Here is a 27,080-nt window from a genome sequence, read left to right on the forward strand (position 1 = left end):
TACAACATAGAAAGGGAAAACAGGTTTGAGCTAACCTGTACCTGTTGTTCATCAAGTGGTCTTCTGTCCTGGCATATGTGTGAAACTGCACAGAAGCCACAAAGATGACCTTTGCCTCTAAAGCTTATACCCCAAAATTCTGCTGGTCTCAAATCTAGCTCTTCTACTGCAGAGCATCGCAGCAACCCTCTGAAACACTCAAAATAAGATATCCCATATAAGACTTTTCTGTATTGGCCCTGTCTGCAGTTTCACCACTTCGGTCCACTCTGTGCAGTCTGCGCAGATCAGTTCTTGCATTCTAATCCATGTGGCCTGGTTGGGAGACAGAATGCTTAATCCAGTAACCAGGTATGATGATGAGATCAAGCTTGGGAAAGCCACGCTATCTCACCACAATTCCGGGTCCTTTTCCCTGCAATGACTCCAGGCCAGCTGAGTTCTCAAAGATTTATTGAAAAACAGAAATCAAAGAAATAAAACATAAATGCAGTTACAGAGATTGCTCAACTGAATACATTCTTATGGTTCTGTTGGGACCTCTTGCCTAAGAGGTGCTTATCTTAGCTTAGCCCATGATAGTGTCACCTGGTCTTTGTTCTCTAGTCTCCAAGAAAACTACCCTCCTTGCCATGCGGTTACCCAAAGCCTTTGAAGTGCCTTATTTGGGCATCTTCCTGTCCTGGGTATATTTCCATGGGCTTTTGGTTTCCCCATCCAGAGATCAAAGAGCATTTTAACATGTAGGTGTGATGCAGCTAGCTTTACAGAACTATTCCATCACACCAGGGCTATGGGAAAGAGGAACTGTGGAGATAGTATGGGAAGGGGGGACTGGTGGGGGAACAGATCCCAGGATTAAGTACTCCCTGCTCCCTGCTTTTAAGCCCATCATGTTGACACAGACTCAATTCATAGCTGGATCTATAATGACACTGTCTCCCCTTATGAACAGCTGTGTGATTCCACTCACCTGAACGTGCCCCTTTCCACATCCTGACCGCTTAGCCGGACATGGATACCTTCTTTCAGTAAAGATCCAAAAGCCATATACTCTCCCAAGGCCCAGTCAACGACTCGATTCTTTGTCATTTCCAGTCGACCTCTTAAAATCCGAGAAAGCCCTAAGCGGAGAATGAGGGAGACGGAGAATGGGCAACTGTATCTTATGAGTACTTATCTCACCATCGATTTATCTGTGTTTGTTTCTATGCAAAGGCAGGACCACCAAAGAAACAAAAAGAAAGGATAATTGATCACTAAAATGTCACACCTTTGGGCACATCTCTCTGACTCCCGTCTCTGACTTTGGTTGCTTCTGCTAACAGCACACGATTTCATCAATCCCGTCATTTCAGTTCAGTGGCCACACAGACACTCATTGTCGGTCCCCATCTCAGTAGCTACACAATTCAGTTCCTGCTGTATTTCCTTATAATTTACTCGGTCCACCTGTGCTTCTTACATAATTAAATGTTCATCCAATACATCTCCTGCCAATTTGGTTTCAGGGCCAGCTGTGAAACTGAAATAGCCTTGGTCACTCCAGTAGATGACCTGTGCAGGGAAATGGATATGGGGAGTGCAACCCTAGTGATCTCTATGGACCCATCAGTGCCAGGACTACAATTCCCAGCAATCACCAGCTCCCGCCTTTTTGCGTTAAGAGAGAGAAACCGAGCTGGGGAGCTACGGCAAAACAAACCTATGTAGCTCCGTCAGAACCAATGAAAGACCAGGAACTGGGGGGAGGGGAAAAGCTGATTGGTTGCTGTTTGTTTTTGTAAATAGAATCAATACTGGAACTGAGGACAAGAATCTTTGACTTTGTCTGAGTGGTGTTCAGTTTTACAATCAGCAGCTTTTGACATCATTGGTCCTGGCATCCTCCTGGACTGTTTTTCAGGGTTAGGACTGGGAGGTACCATTCTATAGGGCTTGCAGTCCTATCTGGAAGACAGATGATAGATGGTAGTGCTGGAGGACTGCTGTTCAGCCCCTTGGGCCCTGGCCGATGGGATCCCACCAGGTTCCATGTGTGTGTGTGCCATCAAATCACAGCTGACTTAATAGCGACCCCATGCTTTTCAATATTTACATCAAATCATCGGGAACACTTATCTAGAGATCTGGGCTGGGTTGTCACCAGTACTCAGATCATACTCAGCTGCATCTCACACTTCAAGCAGATACTAGTGAGGCTATGGAAACTATGAACCAATGCTTGGAGTCAATTTTGGCATGGATAAGATGAAATATAATCCTGATAAACAAGAGAAGCTAAACGTGGGCAGAAGGTCTGATCCAGGAACTGGGACATCTCCTTTTCTGGATGGGACTGTGTTTCTCCTAAAGGAACATATTCCCAGTTTGGGGGTGCTGCTGGTCCTAGGCCTCCTACTGGGTAAACAGAGGGCACAGGTAGCCAAGAGCATCTTAGTTGATGAACCAAATGTGACCTTTCCTGGGCAAAATAAATGAATATATAAATCCTGGCACAGTGGTGCGTGCCTGGTAATAACTATACTAGACTGCTGCAATGTTATATACATGGGGCTGCCCTTGAAGAGTGTTCAGATGCTACAACAGGAACAGATTTCTGCACCCGGAATGCTGACTGGAGTGAGTTATCTGCTGGTTTTTCAAGGAGTCACCTGTGAATCTCTCTGATAGGCCCTGTAACTGCTATACAGAACTCAGAAAGTTCTAGAGCAAGTTTTTGGGCTCAAAGACCTTTCCCTCAGAAACTCAGCCTTGCAATGTGTATCCTCCAAGGGAGAAGAGTTGCTCCATTTCCTTTCATCCACTAAACCGGGAAGATAATTTGGAGGCTCCCCCAGGAACTGTCCCGTGTCTCATAAGAACCAGAGATTTTCTCTCAGTTGTTTTTGTCAGGTTTTCTTCCACATTCATGGTTCATTGGTTGAAACAAATCAACTGTACTCACAGTTATTTTTCCTGTCATTGTAGTAGCACTATGAGACCCTCACAGGCACACAGACCTCAAAGAGGTAAACTGCAATTCCCAGAGATAATTATTCTGGGAGATTCCTGTTTGTAAAAATTTTGGCTATAACAATGGTCCAAGGATAGCCTTTTCTTTTCCCAAATCACTGCTGTTGAAAGGGAATGGGGGGGTGGGGGAGGCTAGGCAGGTTAACACTTGGCCTATTGATGAGCTTAGCCAAAATTCAAAGGTCTCAGATCACAATTAGCTCAGCATCTTCCAGCCACTTTCTCTCACATGCCTATTTCCAAAACTGTTCTCCATCATTATGTTTGACGATACATCAATTGTGGGTGGTCTTACCTGTTCAGACATTAACCCTTGCAATGGAAGAAGAGGAAGAAGAGTTTGGATTTATATCCCCCCCTTTCTCTCCTGCAGGAGACTCAAAGGGGCTGACAATCTCCTTGCTCTTCCCCCCTCACAACAAACACCCTGTGAGGTAGGTGGGGCTGAGAGAGCTCCGAGAAGCTGTGACTAGCCCAAGGTCACCCAGCTGGCGTGTGTGGGAGTGTGCAGGCTAATCTGAATTCCCCAAATAAGCCTCCACAGCTCAGGCGGCAGAGCAGGGAATCAAACCCGGTTCCTCCAGATTAGATACACGAGCTCTTAACCTCCTACGCCACTGCTGCTCCACATAACTGGTGTCCACATAACTGGAATAAGGTGGCAGCCTTAAAGGACAATCCAAAATCCCTTCCACAGAAGAACTGAAACATCATGCTTTTCAGGCATAGATGTTTGTATCATTCTCTGATCTAAAACACTTCACTTACATATACCGTATATACTCGCGTATAAGCTGAGTTTTTCAGCCTTGTTTAAAGGCTAAGAAAAGCCCCCTCGGCTTATATGCGAGTCACCATTTTCTAGCAATCACAAGCTGCAGCCGGCAGGCTCTAATGAGGCTGGGGGCCGGGCAGGGACAACCTCCATGAGGCTGCGAAGCCGCTTGTTGCTGCCCTTCCTGAGGGCGAACGGGGGAACCCCCACAACCTCCCTGCTCCAGCAAAGCCTGGCTGGCTGGGCTTCATCAAACCCAGCGGGCAGGCAGAGGGAGCTCCTTATTTGGGCAGTGACTCCCCCTGATGTCACGGTCCAAATAAGGAGCTCCCTCTGCTTCCCGGCTTCCCACCCTCGCGAGCAGGAGCTTATATGTGAGTCAATAAGTTTTCCCAGGTTTGGGCAGTAAAATTAGGTGCCTCAGCTTATACACGAGTATATACGGTAAATGTTGAATTAAGCAAAGCTGCTTCATTTGAAAATAAAAGAATGAGGCAGTCAGAATGTAGCTAAGATTTCTGCTCCAGTCGTGAATTAACTACCTCCTTGGTTTCATTCATGGAAACATGCAAATGCTTGTCTACTTCATGCAGTTTCATGACTGAAGAAAGCTTTCTTGCTTATTCATGAAAAGCCTGCATAATGCCGTTTGCTTCATGAATAAGGCTGAGGCTTCACTCCAGTCAAACCATTTTGCAAAGGCTGAATGATCTTGGCAAGGCACTGGCCGTTTGCATAAAATAAGCAACACGGAGTTTATTTTATGAATGAAGCCATTCAAAACTTCAGCCTGGAGGATGCATTCATATCCATTTAAATGCCTCTTACATTTCAAGAACTTTACAGAGGTCCCCCAAACACCAAGCAGATGGCTCACAGTACGTACCGTGGTATTGCTAAGCATTTCAAGTCACGTGCACGCATTTAGCAACGTCCTTGTACATGAAAACGCATAGCAAAAGATGACAGCACTGCAAAATACAGTTTGTATTTGAGGCTCCTCGGGATACTTTCTAAAGAGTGACGGTATTTAACTTTAATAAGATCTTTTATATTAATTACAAGCCACGTTATAAGGGTCTGGTACTCCAGTCAATGACAAGACTCAGGAAAGGTTCAAGAGCTTTAATCAGAACTGTGTCAGCCCAACGGCCAGGTAGCTGAATCTGGGGCCCTTTCCACACTGAGGAAAGGGCGCCCCTGCGCCGGCAGGAATTCTGCTGGTGGAGGGGTGGGAGTCGTTCGCCCAGGAGCATGCGAGCGGCCCCCGCAGAGGCCGGTATGGGAGAGGTGGCTCCACAAGGAGCCGCCTCTTCCCCGTTCCCCTCCCACTCACCTCGTTGTCCTGCGTCGCTCTGCTGGACTCCTAAGACCCGCCCACGCTGCCCTCTGACCTCCAGGGGTCGGAGGACAGCAAGAGAGGGTCTCAGCAGTCCAGCAGAGCGACACACAGGACCCATCGCAGGGTGAGTGGGGGGGACGAAACAGCGTGTTCTCTGGGCAAAAGTGCCATTCCACATCCGCACCAGCGTGGGAACAACATCGCTGTTTGCCCAAAACCTCCCTCCAAGAGTGGAGGAGTTTATGGAGGCGGCGCTCTGGGACACCGCTTCTTGGGAGTGAGGAGGGAGCCAGGTCGGCGCCGCTGCATTTCAGCAGCTGCTGTTTGTGTGAACTGCTCCCTGGGGACTATGCAAGTTGGACGTCCCCAGGGGCGCCGTGGATTTGGGTCTGTAGCAGAACGGGCCTCCCGGATTCGAAAACTCCCTGGCCCCCCCAAGTATGTACCTTAAGGTTAAGAAGCTGGGTCCAACCCATAAAGCTCCCACCCCTTGTGCATTCCCCTGCACATATCAGTGGCTATATGGAGGAAAGACAGAGAGAGACAGTACTACAGATTCATTGTTTTGGGAAAGGTGAGTTACTCCCTGTGAAAGATAGATAAGAAGTACTCGGTAAGCTCTATTGGACTAGTTACATCCGAACAAAGGAAAGAGGCTCCGTGGCCTTGGGGCAGCGGAGATGGCATGCCCAGCTGTTGCTGGTCTGGAAACGTGCACTCTGGCAGGCCGATAATGGCGCAGCCTAACACACTCCCAGTGCATAATTAAAAGGACCGCTATCATAGTTTTTTTGGGAATGTTTATTACATAAAACAAAAAGAAGGAAAACAAATAAAAGAAAGGCCAATTCCATCAGCTCAGTTCCAGCAATAAACAGTGATGCTCAGTTCACCTGACAATGATCATTGGCAATCATGCTCACAGTGCTTCTTCCAACACTTAATATGCATGAAGAAAAAGTCAGACATAAGTTTGTGTATTAGTGGCTACTGTTATGTGCTCACACTATCTATCTTGTGTGTGTAAAGTGCTGCCAAGCTGCAGCCGACTTACGGCAATGCCCACAAGGGGCTCTCGGGGCAAGAGAAAAGAAGAGGTGACTTGCCATTGTCTTCCTCCACAGAGTCTTCTTTGGTGGTCTCCCTTCCAAGTACCGACCCTGCTTAGCTTCTGAGATCTGATAGCATTAGGCTAGACCAGGGGTCTGCAACCTGCGGCTCTCCAGATGTTCATGGACTACAAATTCCATCAGTCTGACAAGATTAGGCTAGACCAGGGGTCTGCAACCTGCGGCTCTCCAGATGTCCATGGACTATGGCAGGGACTGATGGGATTTGTAGTCCATGAACATCTGGAGAGCCACGGGTTGCAGACCCCTGGTCTAGCCTAATCTTGTCAGACTGATGGGATTTGTAGTCCATGAATTTCTGGAGAGCCACAGGTTGCAGACCCCTGGTCTAGCCTAATCTTGTCAGACTGATGGGATTTGTAGTCCATGAACATCTGGAGAGCCACAGGTTGCAGACCCCTGGGCTATACCATGTTGCCTTTCCTCCACTAACTATATTAGCACTCCTTTTAAAAGTGAAGGCATGAAGGAAGGAATTTTTTGTATCAGAAAATGGAAGACATACTGAACCAGGGATAGGGAGAAATAATATTTCACTGGAAGACATCGGACTCTTAGTCTTTTCATGGCCTGAACATTTCATCCTTGTGTTTTCAGATGGTAGCAGAGATTAAAGTTCCCACCACAATAAAGGTTAAGGATTCCTCTCACCTCCATGTATTTTAAAACCCTCCAGGGGGACAGAGCTGGCTACATTTCCAATGTGTGTCAGCATGTCTTCAGAAATGCCAGTAGAAGGGCAAGTCATACTCTTTGGTTCTCCATCCAAATTGAAAAAACCTAAAAAAGGACAAAGATGGTAGAACCTAGTATAGTGCTATTAAAATAAAGCAATATTAATAATGAATACAACTGTCTAATATCTTGACACTTACAGGATTCGTTCAGCTGCAACAGCACATGACACTTTGTTTATATCAAGGATATAAACAAGGATGATTGAGGGACAAGGATGATTGAGGGACTGGAGCACCTTCCCTATGAAGAGAGGCTGCAGCGTTTGGGACTCTTTAGTTTGGAGAGGAGGCGGCTAAGGGGGGATATGATTGAAGTCTATAAAATTATGCATGGGGTAGAAAATGTTGACAGAGAGAAATTTTTCTCTCTTTCTCACAATACTAGAACCAGGGGGCATTCATTGAAAATGCTGGGGGGAAGAATTAGGACTCACTAAAGGAAATTTCACTTCTCTCAATGCAACGTGTGATTGGTGTTTGGAATATGCTGCCACAGGAGGTGGTGATGGGCCACTAACCTGGATAGCTTCTAAAAGGGGCTTTAACAGATTTATGGAGGAGAAGTCGATTTATGGCTACCAATCTTGATCCTCTTTGATCTGAGATTGCAAATGCCTTAACAGACCAGGTGATCGGGAGCAACAGCCGCAGAAGGCCATTGCGTTCACATCCTACATGTGAGCTCCCAAAGGCACCTGGTGGGCCACTGCGAGTAGCAGAGAGCTGGACTAGATGGACTTTGGTCTGATCCAGCTGGCTTGTTCTTATGTTCTTATGTTCTTATGTTCTTATGTTTGTCATTGCAAGAATAAGCCTTGAAAACGTTTTAAATATTCCCTTCTCCCCTTCTCCCCTTCTCCCCTTTTCCACAACTACTTACTACAAAGTTTTTCCAAGCCATACTTTCTACCATGCTGAACACAAAAACGGGGGAGTTTGGTGGAGTGCAAGTAAAAAGTATCATCACACAGTGAAATTTGCAATATCACCTCTTACCTGGCCAAGGTGAATCAAGCCAGTGTTTAATATGTAGAATTTTATTATCTTTGGACCTAGCATAAGCTTCTTCACAGATCTTATCATACTCCGCAATCTCCTCCTGGACAACACGCAGGAAACAAACATGAAATAGGCAACAATGCAGGAAGTTAAACTGTTCTATCTGTTAAGGCAGCAGGGATAAAAACTTTCACTTCAGAGATAATTTCATTGGATCTTGGCCCTTGAAACCTTTCTGGAGTAGATGATAAACGTATAGGCCAGATTAGCCTGTGCACTACCACACACACCAGCTGGGTGACCTTGGGCTAGTCACAGCTTCTTGGAGCTCTCCCAGCCCCACCCACCTCCCAGGGTGTTTGTTGTGAGGGGGGAAGGGCAAGGAGATATGAAGCCCCTTTGAGTCTCCTGCAGGAGAGAAAGGGGGGGATATAAATCCAAACTCTTCTTCTTCTTCTCTTCTATATAATTTGATTTTTTTAATTGTATGTGCTGCTTCTGTTCCTTCTATGTCTTCTTTCCACCAATCCCCCTTTCTCTTGAAAAATAAATCCCCACAACTAAAATAAAACAGTGGTAACCTTGGTGCAACCTGATTTAGATTAAAGGGTGCCTCTCCAGTTGGAAGACCAAACCTTAATTTTTTAAACAATACAGATAAACTGTGAAGAATGAAGATAGCAAAAATTGCATCAGGAACAGGGACGACATGAGCGTCAGAGATGAACTCTCTCTCTCAAAGTGGAGCAGCACAACAAAAACATGCAAGTTATGAGGGCTGTTATGTGAATCTGGTGTTACAGAAATATAGCAGTACCTAGTTTTCCACTTAGGAACAATTCTTGAAATTGATGAAGATTTGAAGCTGTTTATTGTAGCAAATAGCTTTTTACAAAAGAGTCAATAACCTCCTACTCCAATCACTTTTTTCTCCCCTAAAGCTCTCCTACATCGCAGTCTGAAAACAGCTCATTTCAGTTTGATGGTTGATAAAGGGTTCAGGGGTGGGGGGTTTTTTTGTTCATGTGAACTACCCAAACAGCCAGATACACTCATCTATGAAGCAGGCAATCATACATATAATCAGCAGCAACTCTCCTGATTGCAACAAGAGTATTCATAAGAGGGTTTGATTCCTGTGTCTGTAACCACTTGGTTCCATCCCCCATGTTTTTCCACTGGTGGCAAAAGTGAATACCAAGTCTTTTTAAACAGGCTTTGGTCTCGTTGTAATGATCCCTTCCAGAGGTGGGATCCAGCAGGTTCTCACAGGTTCCCGAGAGTAGGTTACTAATTATTTGTGTGTGCCGAGAGGGGGTTACTAATTGGTGATTTTGCCACGTGATTTTTGCCTTAGTTACGCCCCTCCTCTCAGCAGTAGCGTGCAGAACTTGAAGTAGTCTAGCAGGAGGTGCACCGGCGTGCGTGGCAGCCTGCGCCTGCGTGCATTCGTTTCCCGCCCAAGGACTGGGCGTCCTTGCCACAGCCCCGCCCCAGAATGCCTGGTCACGCCCCCGTCGTGCCCTGCCCAGCCCCATTGGCGCTACGCCACAGTTTGAATCCCACCACCATGGGAACCTGTTACTAAAATTTTTGGATCCCACCACTGATCCCTTCTTTGGGTATTTATAGACCCAAAAATGAGATAACTACAAGACCAACCTAAGTGCTTTGAAAAATGTGGCATGGAGTCAAAGACTGACCTTCCCATTCAACCGAGACCTTCCGCACATGCAGAATAATGCACTTTCAATCCACTTTCAGTGCACTTTGAAGCTGTGCAGAATAGCAAAATCCACGTGCAAACAATTGCGAAAGTGGATTGAAAGTGCCTTATTCTGCATGTGCGGAAGGGGCCATAATCTTGAGAAAAGGCCAGGATCTTGCATTTGACTTTACAATGTCAGTGTGAAGCCAGTGATGAGGGAAGGGGCAACTGCCAGAGGGAAGGAACAGAAGGAAACAACTGTAGCAGTACAGCTACTGTAGCTGTAGCAACAAAAATTGTGGACTAATTAATTCAGTCTTCTTTCTATTTCTATTGTCAAAAGTCGTAGACACAAGAAGGCAATTTAAACACTAATTAACGGTAGGCCATTTGGATTATCCATTTTATTTTCTGGTTTTAAACATCACCTGTGCTATTAGTTTTGAGAGCTGATTTTAACTTATGGATTTTAGTGTTCTGTATCTGTATAATTTTTGCAGTTTTTTAATGTGTCCAAATTTTTATTTGGAAATTACCGTATATACTGTGGTACCATGTTTCCCCAAAAATAAGACAGTGTCTTATATTAATTTTTGCTCTCAAAGATGCGCTATGGCTTATTTTCAGGGGATGTCTTATTTTTCTGTGTTCTGTTTGTCGGGCACGCTTCCAAACAAAAACTTTGCTACGTCTTACTTTCGGGGGAAGCCTTACATTTCGCACTTCAGCAAAACCTCTACTACGTCTTATTTTCAGGGGATGTCTTATATTCGGGGAAACACGGTATTTATATTCGGTATTCAACAATTTCTTGTCCTTGACTGTAATAAAACTGATTGATTGATTGATTGATTGATTGATTGATTGATTGATTGATTGATTGATTGATTGATTGATTGATTGATTGATTGATTGAGTGAGTGAGTGAGTGAGTGAGTGAGTGAGTGAGTGAGTGAGTGAGTGAGTGAGTGAGTGAGTGAGTGAGTGAGTGAGTGAGTGATTTTCACGAGGTTCAGTTTTTAGTCTCAGTTGATGTCGGAAAATCCAGGGAAAACTTAGTGGCAGTCCTCTTAAGGATCTCCCAGAAAATAATTGGGTCCCTGGCCCAAGGGAAGTCTGTTTGGCCTCAGCCAGGACCAGGGCTTTTCAGCCGTGGCCCCGGCCTGGCGGAACACTCTGTCCAGTAAGGCCAGGGCCCCGCGGGGTCTGATGCAATTCCACCAGGCCTGTGGTTGAGGCAGCAACAATTGTCATCGTGGCCTCCCCCTCCCCTCCTATTTCTTTTCTCCTCTTTCTTTCTGAAGCTGAGTTCATGTGGAACTCAGAAGTTTTATCGCCATCGTCGAATTACAGGAGTTATTTGTGGTTTCAAACCTATAGATTTTACTGATGAATTGTATTGATACATGTTCTGTTGGAAGCCGTCCCAAGCCCAAAAGGGGAGGGTCAGGGTAGAAATGTAATAAATACATAAAACAAATAAAAATCTATATATATAAAAATCTAACAGTGTGTTTGTCCCTGATGCTCTCCCTCAGAAGCTGCTGGATGGATCGCCCCCAAATTTTCATAGGACATCCCTCCCTGTTGCGGGCAGGTACTTGGACCTTCAAACCACCGAAAGTCCATACCTGAGCCAGGTAAAACATCTTTTTCCTAGCGCACCAGGCCATGAAGCTGCCTCTGTTTAACTGTCGCCCTTAGAATGTTCATGCAGCCTGTCTGTCTGTGGCCTGAGGGCTGAGAATACCACTCAGATGGGCTGGAGATGAGCATTGAAAACAGTGGGCCAGTACAATTGGTAGGTAATATGAGTGGAAGTGAAACACATACACACTTTGCCGTGAGAGAAGTCAGGTGGGGTCCCCCCCCCCTCACACGCAGGTAACTTTCACTCTCTGTGCCTCACCCACTGCTACCACACAACATACATCCAGCTCTTCCTCACACACCTCACTCTGCCCTCCCTCACATCCAACCACCACTTACCCACTTCCTCACCCATATTCGCCACAGTTCTCTTTTACTAAAAGCGAGCTAGAGTTTGACTTTTTCTTCTAAGAAAAAGTCATGGGTGGGGGGCTAAATCCAACACTCATCGCCTCCGCTTCTTTTGCACATGGCCCTGTAAGAACCCAGGGAGCTGGCCTCGATCGGAGCACCTCACCACCCTGCCTCTGCTGCCTGGCTGGGATACCCTCCTTGCCCCAGTTCTGCCTTACCCAAGCCAGGACTGTGCATGTCAACCAGCCTCATGGACAGCGGGATTCACACTCTGCACAGTTCCGTTGTGGAATGGAAAGGGTTACCTTATACTAAAAAAACAAGACAGCACCATATAACGATGTGCATTGAGAAGGGAAAGAGGGATTCCATTTGACCACCCCAAAAGGCTATGCTGGGGATCATTGGACCTGCATGGACATCTGTGTGGGTTGCGGACTGTGATGAGAAGGACAATTGCCACAGCAACGCGTGGCTGGGCCCGCTAGTAAATGTATAAACATGGGAGAAATAACATCTGACATACTTTCATTATGTATAAACGGGGGGGGGGGGGGATCAAAAGAACAAACAAGCTAGCTAGCTAAATGGCGCTGCTGTTTACGAGCCCAGATCGAGTGACGGCCGTCCGCTTTGCTGGCATGCTGTACCTCAAACTCCTGCAGTGTTACGGTCCCATCGGCAATCAGCTTGTCCGCATATTTCTTCAGCACGGGCACCTGCTTCTGAATCTGCTTGTACATCAAAGGCTGGGTGAACATGGGCTCGTCCATCTCGTTGTGGCCTCGCTTTCGGTAACAAACCTACACACCAAAGTCTTACTGTTAGTTGATGAGGAGCTGCACGGTATCCAGCTGCCTACCTTCTTGACTTTCGGAAGATCGAACCTCTCTCGGGTTTCCTATAAAAACTGAACTGAGCAGTGGGGTTATTTACGCAAATTTATTTATGTTACATTATGTTATTCCTAGTCTGCCTTTCCCGCTTGGACACAAGGCAGGTGACACGTCGATGGATGGGGGATTCAGAAACAATGCAAAAAGATTACAGTTGCAGAGCCAACAGAAGCCTAAAACAGAACGAAAGCAAAGCATGAATTTGAACACGACACATTAAACGATGGAAAATTCATAGTCGGTTCTGGTTTCAGCGGGCACGTTAATTCTTAAAGAGAGGCTTCAGTATTTGGAATCTGATTTGAAGCCCTATCATTAACCCTACATATCTGGTAAGGCTTTCACTAAGGCTCATTCCGCACATGCAGAATAATGCACTTTCAAACTGCTCTCAGTGCTCTTTGAAGCTGTGCGGAATGGCAAAATCCACTTGAAAACAGTTGTGGAAGTGGTTTGAAAACGCATTATTTTGCGTGTGCAGAGGGGGCCTAAGAGAAACGTGCACTCTGCAGACACCCAGAGGTGTGTCCCTTTATCACTGTTTCATCACCTTTTACAACTGGAAGACAGCAATGAAAACAAGCTGAAATAACTCACATTTAATACCACTGTTGCTGTCAAGTTGAAGTTTATCATGTTGTGTGTTTTTTTTTAAAAAAAGGTCCAGCTGGAGTAAAATTAGGATCTATCCCTGGGCTGGGTCTTCTAAATCCTGCAACTTAAAATGAACAACACTGAACCATGTTCAGTAAGTGCCTATACCAGGGGTCCGCAACCTGCGGCTCTCCAGATGTTCATATACTACAATTCCCATCAGCCCCTGCCAGCACGGCCAATTAGTCATGCTGGCAGGGACTGATGGGATTTGTAGTCCATGAACATCTGGAGAGCAGCAGGTTGTAGATCTCTGGCCTATACGTTTATCATCTACTCCAGAAAGGTTTCAAGGGCCAAGATCCAATGAACTATGTACTCATATTCCTCAAGTTTGTCTGGGTCTGTGAAGGTTCATGATCATTTCCCTTTCTTACTGTTGCTCCTTGTGCTACTAATCCACAGAGTCTGACAGAACATTTTCAAGGGGGGTGGGGTTTAGAAGGAGTGCAGTGGGAAAGGCGAGAACTGAAGGTCACGCTAGACCTCAGCCAGAAGGAAGAGGGACAAGACAAGACTTACCAGATCAATAACTACATCTTTATTGAACGTGTTTCTCCACTCTGCAGCAACATTGCACACATACATCACTGCTTCCGGATCATCAGCGTTTACATGGAATATGGGGGCATTGACCACCCGAGCAACGTCTGTTGGATACGGAGATGAGCGAGCCATTCGGGGATCAGTAGTGAAGCCAATCTGGGCAAATAAACATATAACTAAACCTAGAATCCAAGATAACGGCCATTACAAATTATTTGTATACTTAGAGCTTTCCCTCTCCCTTTTAAGAACTGAAATGTAAGTTTTCCTTAATTGATGGTTAATTACATGGCAGGATGATGCACTTTTTCAGAACCAGCAAGTTTGGAATGGCCCCATGTTTCATGGCTCCCCCCTCTTAAGAGCTTTTTTGGATTCGCTTCCAAATTCTTTAGACCAAGGTCAGCTCAGAGTATTTTGGTGCCCCCAGAAGATTTGGGAAGATGCAAATCAGTGAGGAGATCAGTGGCCAATGATGCACAAGGCATGATGTGGGCAAATGTGCTGCATGATGGGGCAAATGTGCATCACACCAAGATTTCTTGTACAGACATATTCCCTCAAGCCCGCTTTCACTTTCTATTCTCCCCATGGCAAGCGAGGCCACTTCTAGCACAAATTTAAGTTTGCTTCACAGCCAGAGTCGCCAGTGAGTGCAGCTTTGCCCCGGACTTTTCAGGACCAGCAAGTTTGGAATGGCCCCATGTTTCATAGCTCCCCCCTCTTATTTCACATAACATTTTATTGTTAATAGAAACAGTGAAGAGAAAGCACTGCAGTCATTTCATGGCTATTCAAACCTGACTTGGGCAAACGTAATAAAACATTTTGCATTCTAAGAGTAGAACAATCCTACATGAACAGTCTTCAGACATTGCCTGTTTCCTTCCTGTAACTTTTCCCAGCTTTTCTGGACTCGCTTCCAAATTCTTTAGACCAAGGTCAGCTCAGAGTATTTTGGTGCCCCCAGAAGATTTGGGAAGATGCAAATCAGTGAGGAGATCAGTGGCCAATGATGCACAAGGCATCTGCTGCATGATGGGGCAAATGTGCATCGCACCAAGATTTCTTGTACAGACGTATTCCCTCACGCCCGCTTTCACTTTCTATTCTCCCCGTGGCAAGCGAGGCCACTTCTAGCACAAATTTAAGTTTGCTTCACAGCCAGAGTCGCCAGTGAGCACAGCTTTGCCCCGGACTTCTTCTTTCTGCCCACAGCCAGCCTGCCTAGTCTCACCCCCACTCCCTTGCACCACTCTGCACGCTTTCCCCTCTCTAAATGCTTGCATCGATACATCAATAGGAACAACACAGGCAAGGTCTCTTTCTGGATCCACTCCACCCCACCCACCCCCCGCACTGTTTCTGCCCTCTCCAATAATCAGGAGGACATTTTAAAAACTTTCTTTCAGACAAACTTCTGTTTTAAAAACAATCCTCTCTTTGTTTTTTTGCAAAAGGAACAACACAAGAGGGTCTCTTTTTCTCTCTACCCCGCCTCCCCTGCTCTACTTCTGCCCTTCCTAATGATCAGAAGGGCTTTCTACAACTTTATTTCAAACAAGACTGTATTTTAAAACAATGGTCCCGGCTGCAGCAGTGGCAGGAAGAGAGATAGAACGAGAGAGAGAGAGAAAGAGTGTGTATGTGGAGGGTAAGAGAGGGGGATCTAGCACATAGTTCCCTTTTTCAGCAATATGTGGTCCAGAGAATGGCTTTTCCTCTGCTTGGGGGGGGGGGGGGGGGTGTCAAGAAAGGGATTACAAAATCGATATGCTTGCTATCACAGGTATATTGATAATTTTGCAATTTAAGGGGCTCTAATGTTGCAATTACCGGTGTGATTAGATCTGTGCCTTTAAGAGGAGTTGATGGGTGGAGTTAAGAGAACCTGGAAAATATATATATATTTATATATATATATGAAAGAATTTTATATATGAAATATATATATGAAAGAATATATATATGGGGGGTGGGGGTGTTACCTGATTGTTAACCACAACATTGCAAGTTCCAAATATATATATATGGGGGTGGGGGTGTTACCTGATTGTTAACCACAACATGAATGGTGCCATTGGTGGTGTACGATGGGAGATCACTGAGATGAAAGGTTTCATAAACCACTCCTTGTCCAGCAAAGGCAGCATCTCCATGTAAAAGTACAGACATAACCTAAGAAGTAAAGAATTAAAAAAAAACATTATCCATTTGCAAGTTCCAAATATATACAGATCCCCAGTTTTTCCCTCTGATCATGTAAGAGTCTAGTACTCCAGTCAGTAATAAGACTCAAGGTAGATTCAAGAGCTTTATTCAGAACTGTGTTAGCCCAATGGCCAGATAGCCGAAACTGAGGTTTGGCTTTCTGGCCCCAAGTATATACCTATAAGTTACAGTTTGACTCAACCCAGAATCCCCCCACTCTCGCATTCCCATAATACCAGCATGTGAAAGGACAGTGAGAAAGAGGCATTGTTTTGGGGACAGGCAGGCTACTCATTCAGGAAGGCAGATAAGGAGAAACAGTTGAGCACTATTAAGCTAGTTACTTGCAAGCGAATGAAAGAGGCCTTGGGCGATGATAATAGTTGGGCCATCTGCTCCAAGGCTGTGTTCGTGCGAGCTGCCAGGCCAAGCATGGCGCAGGCCTGACAGATCGTAACGCAACTTGCAAAGAATCAGATGTTTCACTGAAATCACTTTAATGACAAGAACGGCAATCTGGGCAAAAGCTACTCCTCTGCGAGTCACACACACACACACTCCCCTGCAATCTTCAGAGGGAAACAGGAGTGTACAGATGAGCACAACCTATTCTAGCAGGACTTGGCAGCTGGCCACTTTGCGACACGGGAGTCGGAAGCTTGGCCCCTTGTCGGCCCGCTCTTGTCTCAAAGCAGCCCTCGCATCACAGTTGGCTTCTGGACCATCCCTCAGGCTCATCCCGCACTTGCAGAATAATGCACTTTCAAACTTTCAGTGCTCTTTGAAGCTGTGTGGAATAGCAAAATCCACTTGCAAACAGTTGTGAAAGTGGTTTGAAAACGCATTATTTTGTGTGTGTGGAAGGGGCCTCAGAGACCATCTCTTCAAGGAACTGCCGCTTATTCATGCTAAATTTATAAAGACCACTTCAGACTGGGACAAACTGCATGCCTGATACAACCAATGCTGCATGCATGCCACTGAAATAATAATGCATTCTAAGGACTGAAGTAGTATCTTTTGTATTTCTGCTGCTAAAAAACTACTATAAAATAGTCTACCAGAAACAAAAGTCAAGAGCCATCCAGGCAGATTCACCTTTCTCCCTTCGGTATCCCCTCGATAAAACTGCTCAGCTTTGGTCTTCCCCTGTACCACAGGATCCACTGCTTCTAAATGGGATGGGTTAGCTACCAAGGAGAGGGTGATGTTTTTATTTGTTGCTCGGTTGATCCGCTCATGGTACATCCCCAGGTGGTATTTTACATCTCCTGATCCCTAAGACACAAAGAATTGTTAAAGGGACACATATGAATAGGATATGAATAATCACAAAGGCAGTGTGACTCATATATCCACATTAGACTAAAAAAGAATCACACACTTTCTGAATTTTAGAGGGTTTTTTAGTGAAAGCAGTTTAGTTGTAGAAAAAATATCCTTGTCTGGGAATACCCATCAGCATATTTAGCACTCACTGCTAACTGACAATATCCCACTGCCTCTCACCTCATCTGCTGCTTCAAGCTTTGGGTCGAACTGGCAAAAGATCTGCTCCAGTTCTTTGCGGATAACATTGGCCAAGACATTCAACCGTCCTCTTATGGAAAATGTGGTTTTTAAAACAAACAAAAATAATACAAAGGGTTAATCAGCAAACATCAGGAAACAAAACTGTGCACTCTGTGGACAACAGTTCAATTTTGTTTGATTGATTTCCACAGACATCGTCAACTTAAAACCTTGCCTAGCTTCCAATAAATTTCTATGAATCTTTTTATTATCATTTTATTTATATAACACTTGAAGGTGCAGGAAACCCTGTTCTAAAAAGAGGTAAGTAGAAAACCAACCCTAAGGAGGTGTGCTGAGATTTCTGCTCAGGACTACTCAGTGGGAATTAGTCTCATAAAGATGTTCAAAGCGGCTTACAATCTTAAAAACTAAAAATATGAAGGGCAAAGGAATAGGGATCAAAAATTCTGGGGAAACACTAGTAGGATTAAGAACACAAGAAAGAGCCTGTTGGATCAGACTAGTAGTCCAGTACGCTGCTACTCGCAGTGGCCCATCAGATGCCTTTGGGAGCTCAAATGCAGGAGGTGAAAGCAATGGCTTTCTGCTGCTGCTGCTCCCGAGCACCTGGTCTGCTCAGGCATTTGCAATCTCAGATCAAGGAGGATCAAGATTGGTAGCCATAGATCAACTTCTCCTCCATCAATCTGTCCAAGCCGTTTTTAAAGCTATCCAGGTTAGTGACTATCACCACCTCCTGTGGCACCATATTCCAAATACCAATCACACATTGCGTGAAAAAATGTTTCCTTTTATTAATTCTAATTCTTCCCCTCAGTATTTTCAATGTATGCCCCCTGGTTCTAGTATTGTGAGAAAGAGAAAATTTTCTCTCTGTCAGCATTTTCTACCCCATGCATAATTTTATAGACTTCAATCATATCCCCCCTCAGACGTCTCCTCTCCAAACTAAAGAGTCCCAAACGCTGCAGCCTCGCCTCATAAGGAAGGTGCTCCAATCCCTTAATCATCCTCGTTGCCCTTCTCTGCACTTTTTCCATCTCTTCGATATCCTTTTTGAGATGTGGCGACCAGAACTGAACACAGTACTCCAAGTGCGGTTGCACCATTGCTTTATATAAAGGCATGACAATCTTTGCAGTAATTCCTTTCCTAATTATCTCTAGCATACAGTTTGCCTTTTTCACAGCTGCCATGCATTGAGTTGACATTCCCATGGAAATATCAACTTAGACGTCCAAATCCCTTTCCTGGTCTGTGACTGATAGCACTGATCCCTGTAGCGTATATGTGAAGTTTGGATTTTTTGCCCCTATGTGCATCACTTTACATTTTGCTACACTGCACTGCATTTGCCATTTCTTAGCCCACTCACCTAATTTATAAAGGTCCTCTTGGAGCTCTTCATAATCCTTTGCGGTTCTCACCACTTTACATAATTTGGTATCATCTGCAAACTTGGCCACCATGCTGCCCACTTCTACTTCCAGGTCAGATTAAACACAACTGTTTATCAGTGCAATCCAAGGAACATTTTCCCCACTGAATCGACCTGAGTAGCATTCTGAACAACTCTACTTAAGACTATTCTTTAAGCTGTAAATTATTTTTGATTGAATGTTAAAATAAGGATTGAAGGCAAAAAAAGGTTATTATAGTTGGGGTTTTTTTTTTAAAAAAAGAACATTTCACCTACAGGTGAAGTAATGGGGAAAACGACAGCTACATTCAATTCCAGTAGCACCTTAGAGACCAACAAGATTTTCAGCATAGAAGCGCTTGAGAACCAAAGCTTCATCAGATATGAGTTGGAATGGAAATTTGAAATCTTATATCCCAGTCAAAAAAAAAGACAGTAAAGTTAGTTAGAAGAGATTGAGAGTTGAGAAGAAAGTTGAGAAGAAAGTTGAGAAGATTGAGAGTTGAGAAGAAAAAGTGGCACGCCTGATATACTATCTAATCAGCACTGTCCCCTCCCGGCCTTGGGATCGGGCACCATATATTATTGCTGCTGCTGTGTTTTATGGTTATAGATTTGTACATTGTTTTAAATTACCCTAGTTTTTATGTGTAGAATGTTGTTTTTAGCCTGCTGTGTTTAATGTTATTATGTATTGTTGTTGCAGGCCTGCTGTACGCCACCCAGAGCCCTTCGGGGATGAGCGGTTTAAAATCTAATAAATAAATAAATAATAAATAATAAATAGATGATAGATTAGATTAGATAGATAGATAGATAGATAGATAGATAGATAGATAGATAGATAGATAGATAGATAGATAGATAGATAGATAGATAGATAGAGAGAGAGAGAGAGAGAGAGAGAGAGAGAGAGAGAGAGAGAGATGGAAATCAAAGAGAGCCTAGCTGGGGAAGGCAAACTATTGAGAACATTTCTCTCAAGAAGTCTAACCCACAGCCCCATCAGTTAACTTCAAGAGATCATATTAAAAGGTAAGGCATTTATGTAACAGAAGGTTGCCTTTCTTATTTGAATTTATTGAGAGCATTCAAATGTCCAAATAAGTTATAATTTTTAATACCAGGTGTCAATTAAACTCGGTACCCCTGACTGGGTGCAGTTGCCCGACGCAATCGTTCCAGTTTTTGATTCTTCCATTCAGATGATAACCCATGAATTCAGATACAAAACAAGAATAAAGCCTGCCTGCCTTGCCATACTGGCTGACTAAAAACTCCCCCAGAATTCCCTGTAATTACAGCTTATGTTTCAGCAGGGCTACACCCGTATTTCATCAACAACACTAGTCCCATTCTATATTCTCCCTCAAAATCAGGTTATCAATTAACACCGTCTGTCACACTATGCAAATGAGTCGATTGCTGAGTGGTCGTGGTTATTACATTAAATCAGGCAAGCAATTACCTGTGAGGCATGCCCATTATGACATACTCTATCCCCATTTCACTAGATTTATCGATGATCGTTTTAAGAGCAGGGATCATTACTTCACATCCTTCCAAACCAAAGCGCTTCTCCGACGACCATTTCCGGGCAAGGAAATCTTCAAATCTGTCCAGGGACACAGACGGCAGTACGTGAATGAAATAAGACAGCCAGAAAGACAGCAGTGGCGTAGGAGGTTAAGAGCTCATGTATCTAATCTGGAGGAACCGGTTTTGATTCCCAGCTCTGCCGCCTGAGCTGTGGAGGCTTATCTGGGGAATTCAGATTAGCCTGTACACTCCCACACACGCCAGCTGGGTGACCTAGGGCTAGTCACAGCTTCTCGGAGCTCTCTCAGCCCCACCTACCTCACAGGGTGTATGTTGTGAGGTGGGAAGGGCAAGGAGATTGTCAGCCCCTTTGAGTCTCCTGCTGGAGAGAAAGGAGGGATATAAATTCAAACTCTTCTTCTTCTTCTTCTTCTATATCTGCTGAAGAATGTTTGGAAGGCTGTCATCTAATGAAGAGGAGTTTTGAACAATGGAAAAGTATGATGGCGAGGCCAGCCTTCACGTTACGTGGGGAAATGGTTTCTCACTGCAACATGCATTGCTGGGCAGAACAGAAAACTTAGAAAGTGCAGTTGCTGATATGATATAATGCTTTGTTATCTTGTCAACAACTCTGCTGGCATCTATGCCTTGAGAACCAATCATCAGAGAAACAGAAAGCTATCTTTTAATGACAGGTCTACAGAATTTCTTTTTAATGCATGTGGCCCAAGGCAGTATACACAATTGAAACATTTTTAAACTAACAATGAAAGAAACATTAATAAAGCTCGAGAATACTGAAGGCCCAAGAGGAAAGCTACTCGTAATATCGTCTGGAACTATATTGCCATGGACCGTGTGCATGGAAAACCCTATTAATGTCATTTATTTAGCAGTTATTTATATTCTGCTCTTCTGTCCCCTAAGGGGCTATCAGGTCAGTTCATCCCGGTTTGAAAACAATCCAGCGATATCAACCTCCCAAGGCCATCCCAAGGAAACTTTCCTAAATGTAAGCCCTGCCAAACAGACCTGAGCAGGATTCTAAACATTCCTGCCTAAGATGGCTCTTTTCCGTTAATTAACTAATAGTGACATCCTATGTAGTTCCTACAGTCTAAGCCAGTGATGGCGAACCTTTTTGAGACCGCGTGCCCAAATTGCAACAGCAAACACACTTATTTATCGCAAAGTGCCAACACGGCAATTTAACCTGAATACTGAGGTTTTAGTTTAGAAAAAACGGTTGGCTCCGAGACGTGCGTTACTCGGGAGTAAGATTGGTAATAGTCGGTGGCTTTGTTTTGAAGCAACTGTGCAACTCTTCCAACGGGTGAATCACGACCCTAGGAGGGTTTACTCAGAAGCAAGTCCCATTGCCAGCAACCGAGCTTACTGCCAGGTAAAGGATTGAGCTTTAGTTCTTCCCATGAAAATCAGTGGGGTTTAACAGTGCTTAACAGGGTTACCTACACTGCTTCCCCGAAACTAGGTCTTAGGTTTAATGCCAATAATTGATCCCAGCAGCCCAAGCCAGTCTAGATGGGGGTGGGGTAGGGGGTGACTCTGTTTGCACGTGCCCACAGAGAGGGCTCTGAGTGCCACCTCTGGCACCAGTGCCATAGGTTCGCCACCACTGGTCTAAGCCCATTTATTTTAATATGCTTAGACTGGAGTAACATAAAAACATAGGTAAGGCCCCTAGTGAATGAAACCAGTGGTCCCTCCAATGTGCTGTTCCACTCAGCAACCTAGAGGGCCAACAAAAGGACACAGAGGTAGAGGTCATAGTTTGGCCATAGTCTTGATAATGTCAGTTTATTTACAGAACCAGAGATCACAAGGTAACTCCTGGCTGAAAGAACTGGCCACACAGCAAGTTTGATTTATTTGCTCCGCTTGGCATTTTCAGCATATTGTCAACAAATATGAACTGGTCATTGTCTGGTTTCTCCCTGCTGTTTTAAAACAGATCCTTACAGAATTAACTCACACAAGCGGCTCTGCAAAGTTTACACTGTAATTTATTTATTTGTTTGTTTGGCATCAGGAAGATAAACGAGAAAAAAATTCTTTGTGACACATTGTTAGCAGTCTGTCATTCAAATGCCATGTTAGCCTGGTTATTAAAAGTATCTGGCTCAAATTCATTTCTCTTTTAATTAAACTCAGGAAGGAATGATGTACTGCTGTCTTACTAAACAAACATCATTGTGGAAGGCAAATATTATGTTCTAGTAACTATGTAAATGATTACACAAATGTTCTAGACCAGGGGTAGGGAACTCCAGTGGGTTTGAGAGAGCCAAGACATGCGGCTCTTCTGTCCAGTTCCAGACTATGCTCCACTGAAATGCCGAGCCACCGGCTTCATCCTTGCCCACCCTGCAGGCAGCAGGGCGGGCGCATCCATGCGCTTCTCAGAATGAGCGGAGTAAAAGGTAAAAAAACCCCAATATATATAGTGTTATCTTTATTTTAAATGTCAAAAATTATTTGCGGCTCCAAGTGTTTTCTTTTCCCATGGAAAACGGGTCCAAATGGCTCTTTGAGCGTTAAAGGTTCCCTACCCCTGTTCTAGACCAACCATTATTGTTATGTTCACAGCCCAAGAGAGATTCTCAAGGATTGTATCCTTTCCCCAAGGGACTTCCCTGCCAAACTGTAGATGACTCCATTTTGACGGCAGGAGCAGACAAGACAAGAGGTGATGTTTGTCAGGAAGGGTCATGATTTGGAGGGATTGGATTCAGTTGTAGTGGAAGAAGCAGACTTGTCATTTGCTCCTTTTCCTAAGGGTGAATTAGGATACCACATGAAGTTTGCCCAACTTCCATTTTTACTTAATGGCACTGCACGTGTTGCTGTAATTTCTCTCTGTGCTACTGATTTCTCATTTCCGCTGACTAATAAGCAGCTATGTTAATTACGACAGATTTTTCATCTAGGCTACGATTACTTAATATCCAACTGCCCATTCCCACTGGCACTGCTCCTTCACTTTCTTTTTGATCAGTTTGCTCAAAAGTCTTGGTCAAAACCACCAAAGCACAATTTCGTTCCTTTGTTTGGGGAAGTTTGATACAACAATATTTGAGAACTGCTGTGCCACGCATATCTCATAAGGAACACCGACCACTTCGATCCAAAGTACCTTGTTGACCGCACCAGTCTAGCCAACAATGTCCGTTTTTCTTCACTGGTGAATTTCATGACGCCTGGGGTCTCAAATTTCTGCCGAATCCAATCGCACTGCTCCACATCGTTGATAAACATAAACTCCAGGCCAATGTGTTGACAGTATGTATTCTAGATAGCATAAAAGACTAATTTAAAGTATGAGAAAGGAAAGGCAGTTAAAACAGATCATAAATCAGAGGAAGTTTATTGCTTCGTGCTTATAAGGTAACATTCCAATAAACCAGGGGTCTTCAAACTATGGCCCTCCAGATGTGCATAGACTACAATTCCCATGAGCCCTACCACTTGGCCATGCTGGCAGGGGCTGATGGGAATGGTAGTTCATGAACATCTGGAGGGCCATAGTTTGAAGACCCCTGCAATAAACTAACATCTCCTAAGAGTCTGCACAGATATAATACCCCCATACTAATGAGAAACAGCTATGGAACTGCATTCTTTTCCACCAGCCCTTCTCTACCTACACTCAACAAATTCCACCATGCCATAAGCTTGTGAAAACTATCTAGGAACATACAGAGCTTTACAATCATGTTCACTAATTGTCAAATATGAGTGCCAATCTATGGTTAAAAAGCTGAAGGAATCACAGTACGAAAGAGAAAGGAGTACATGATCCCATGACCCTTCTTGAAAGGTGCATAGACTGCATTACATTCACACAGGCCCTAAAAATAAATCCGCCAGTTCTTTCGGAAAAACCTAGAATTTAAGAACATGCTGTCATGCAACCACAGCTTCAGATACAGGCAGTGCATTTCAGTAAAGAACTCACATTTACCGTGGCTAGAAAATGTTCTTGTTAGAAGATCTGGATTGAGCATTTGCTGCTGGTCAGGGCTGCAGGTGGTACACCTGCTGGAACACCTTTCTTTATATTTTTATGTACGCCAGGGATATTTCTATAATCCAAAGAGTACTTTGGAGCAATGCTACGTACGGCTGATCAGGGGGCAGGGGGCCTCCAGTGTGCTTTGAGCAATGAATGTCCTGTCTCCTTAAAAAGTCAATTAGATAAGAGCATTATAATGAATGTGTCATGGCTTCCTTGCCATTTTTTTTGGAGGCATGTAGAAGACAAAAAAATTAAGGAACACTTGAATATTGCCAACTTGAATATTGCCGAATATTGCCGAATATTGCCGAACACTTGTAAGCCGCCCGAATCCTTCCAGAGAGGGCGGCCAATAAATCAAAAGTATAAATAAAATAAATAAATAAAAAAGACTTCAGGGACATCAAGCCTGAAAAACAGAATAATTGTATCCGGCTGAGGAGAAAAGGGGTTCCAGAAAACCAACTTACCTCCAGTCGCCTGATGATCTCTCGTAAAGAAAGCATAGACTCATTCCCTCCTATGAAGGTGGTCGTGGGCAACTGGAACACTTTGTCCAGGTCAGATTCGTATAAGCCATAAAATCCTGTGGGATATCCATTGAGAGCAACGTGGCGAGAAGGAAACATTGTTTACCACACAGACAATTCTTTGCATGCAAGTTAAAAGAAAATACCTATTAATTTCAAGACAAATAAAAGGAAGAGGGTTTATTATATCGTTTGAGCCTAAAAGTAAAAACCCAACGCTAGCTTTAACTAGTAAATATCTTTTAAAAGCCCCTGAGGATTGTAAATGCTTGTGCAACAAGGGCTCATTAGAAACTATTGAACACCTTATTTTTGACTGTAAGTTGTTAGATGCTGAGAGGCATAATTTTATTAACCCAATATTGATGAAATATCCTGGAAGAGAAAGGAAAACTCTCATCTCAATTTTGGTTAATGGAAGAACAAAATAACGACAAATGTAGCCAAGTTTGCTTGGAGGTACTGTAAAAGGGGGAAAAATGAAAGTTATAAAAAGGCCTACATTTTTATAGATTTTATTTAATTTGTATTTTATTGCCATTGATTTAACTTGTTAACTTGCAATTTGTGGATTCTAGATTAACAGAAAACTATTTTTTCTAGGACTGTTTTTAACAATATTTGTATTTTAACATCAAACAGTGTGCTTATTTGTATATGCTGGTCTCTGACTGCAAGCCGAAATAAATATATGAATATAAATAAAAGTAAAAACACACACTCAACACTGACCAGGAGGTATCTGCAAACCCGAGGACAAGTTTATCTAGATGCATCAGGAGGATGTAAGCTAATGCACCACCTGAGCAGGAGCAGCGGTGGCGTAGGAGGTTAAGAGCTCGTGTATCTAATCTGGAGGAACTGGGTTTGATTCCCAGCTCTGCCGCCTGAGCTGTGGAGGCTTATCTGGGGAATTCAGATTAGCCTGTGCACTCCCACACATGCCAGCTGGGTGACCTTGGGCTAGTCACAGTTCTTCTGAGCTCTCTCAGCCCCACCCACCCACCTCACAGGGTGTTTGTTGTGAGGGGGGAAGGGCAAGGAGATTGTCAGCCCCTTTGAGTCTCCTATGGGAGAGAAAGGGGGATATAAATCCAAACTCTTCTTCTTCTTATGTATATTGTGCAACCGCCCAGAGCCCTTCAGGGGTGGGCAGTATACCAAATTTAATTAATTAATACTGACAAACTTTAACCAATTTATCATAAATTAATACACAGTGTTAGAGGATGATCTCGTGAAAGAAGAGTTGTCTGACACTCTGCAAAGCTGAACATTCTCTCTTGCTTCTAATGCTCATGTAGCTGCCTGATGCACTCAGTCCTGAGGCATTATCCTCACTGTGGTTGTTAATTTATTACCAAGGATTTGGGAAAAAAAAATCTCACCCAGTTTATCAATAGTAGTGATTAAATCTGATGGAACAAACGAATCCAGATCTGCATCCAAGATTCCTAAGGGATCCAGCTGAGCCACGTGATGTCCACGGATCTGAACAGGTTGAAGGGGTGAAGAAGGGTGGTAGAAAAGGCAGAGAAGAAAACATCACGCCAACGAAGTTAGTCGAGGGGGAGAGCTCACCAATGTTTGTGCGCCCAAGAGACACGTCACTCAAAGACTCATCAAAAGAAACGTCATTAATCCCAAGTGGATAAAGCTGACATTTGTAGGGCTCCACAAAATAAAAACACAGAGTGCCGTCACTGGATATGTGAACCATGATAAGACTTATTTGACACAGGCTTATAAATTAAAGTTATTGTCTTCTCTATCGATGCAGTTTTAAGAAGAGATTCCATCTTTCTAGTTTCTGTGGTCCAGGGTTGTTAGAAAATAGGGGGCTGTTGGAAAATACAGGACTATGCATTTCATTTTAGGCACCACATCTACTTATATTCCAGAGCAGCACCTGGAATCTGCAGAACACAGGTTCAACATGTTCTGTTTTCTACAACAGCAACACCCACAACTAAAGAAAGGCATAAAAATCCTCCCTGGT

The 27,080-nt window shown here is 44.0% G+C and overlaps 2 protein-coding genes across 2 annotated transcripts in view; both read right to left on the minus strand.

The window, feature by feature from the left end:
* Positions 1–8,203, minus strand: part of LOC125438413 (2-oxoglutarate dehydrogenase-like, mitochondrial) — a 44,653-nt gene extending 36,450 nt beyond the window's left edge. Inside the window, exons 1-3 of the mRNA XM_048506859.1 lie at positions 7,996–8,203; positions 6,914–7,042; positions 974–1,124 (exon numbers count right to left, since the gene is read on the minus strand). Coding sequence (XP_048362816.1) covers positions 974–1,124; positions 6,914–7,010 — 248 coding nt within the window. The 5' untranslated portion in view covers positions 7,011–7,042; positions 7,996–8,203. The remainder of the gene's footprint in view (positions 1–973; positions 1,125–6,913; positions 7,043–7,995) is intronic.
* LOC125438354 (2-oxoglutarate dehydrogenase-like, mitochondrial) overlaps positions 7,824–27,080 on the minus strand; it is a 53,835-nt gene continuing 34,578 nt past the window's right edge. The window contains exons 4-13 of the mRNA XM_048506766.1: positions 26,470–26,572; positions 25,022–25,137; positions 23,670–23,824; positions 20,442–20,588; positions 17,527–17,617; positions 17,116–17,295; positions 15,856–15,984; positions 13,783–13,962; positions 12,361–12,513; positions 7,824–8,098 (exon numbers count right to left, since the gene is read on the minus strand). Of these exons, the coding sequence (XP_048362723.1) occupies positions 7,985–8,098; positions 12,361–12,513; positions 13,783–13,962; positions 15,856–15,984; positions 17,116–17,295; positions 17,527–17,617; positions 20,442–20,588; positions 23,670–23,824; positions 25,022–25,137; positions 26,470–26,572 (1,368 nt within the window). The 3' untranslated portion in view covers positions 7,824–7,984. The remainder of the gene's footprint in view (positions 8,099–12,360; positions 12,514–13,782; positions 13,963–15,855; positions 15,985–17,115; positions 17,296–17,526; positions 17,618–20,441; positions 20,589–23,669; positions 23,825–25,021; positions 25,138–26,469; positions 26,573–27,080) is intronic.

The sequence above is a fragment of the Sphaerodactylus townsendi genome, linkage group LG08 (genome assembly GCF_021028975.2).
Source record: "Sphaerodactylus townsendi isolate TG3544 linkage group LG08, MPM_Stown_v2.3, whole genome shotgun sequence".
Lineage (NCBI taxonomy): Eukaryota > Metazoa > Chordata > Lepidosauria > Squamata > Sphaerodactylidae > Sphaerodactylus > Sphaerodactylus townsendi.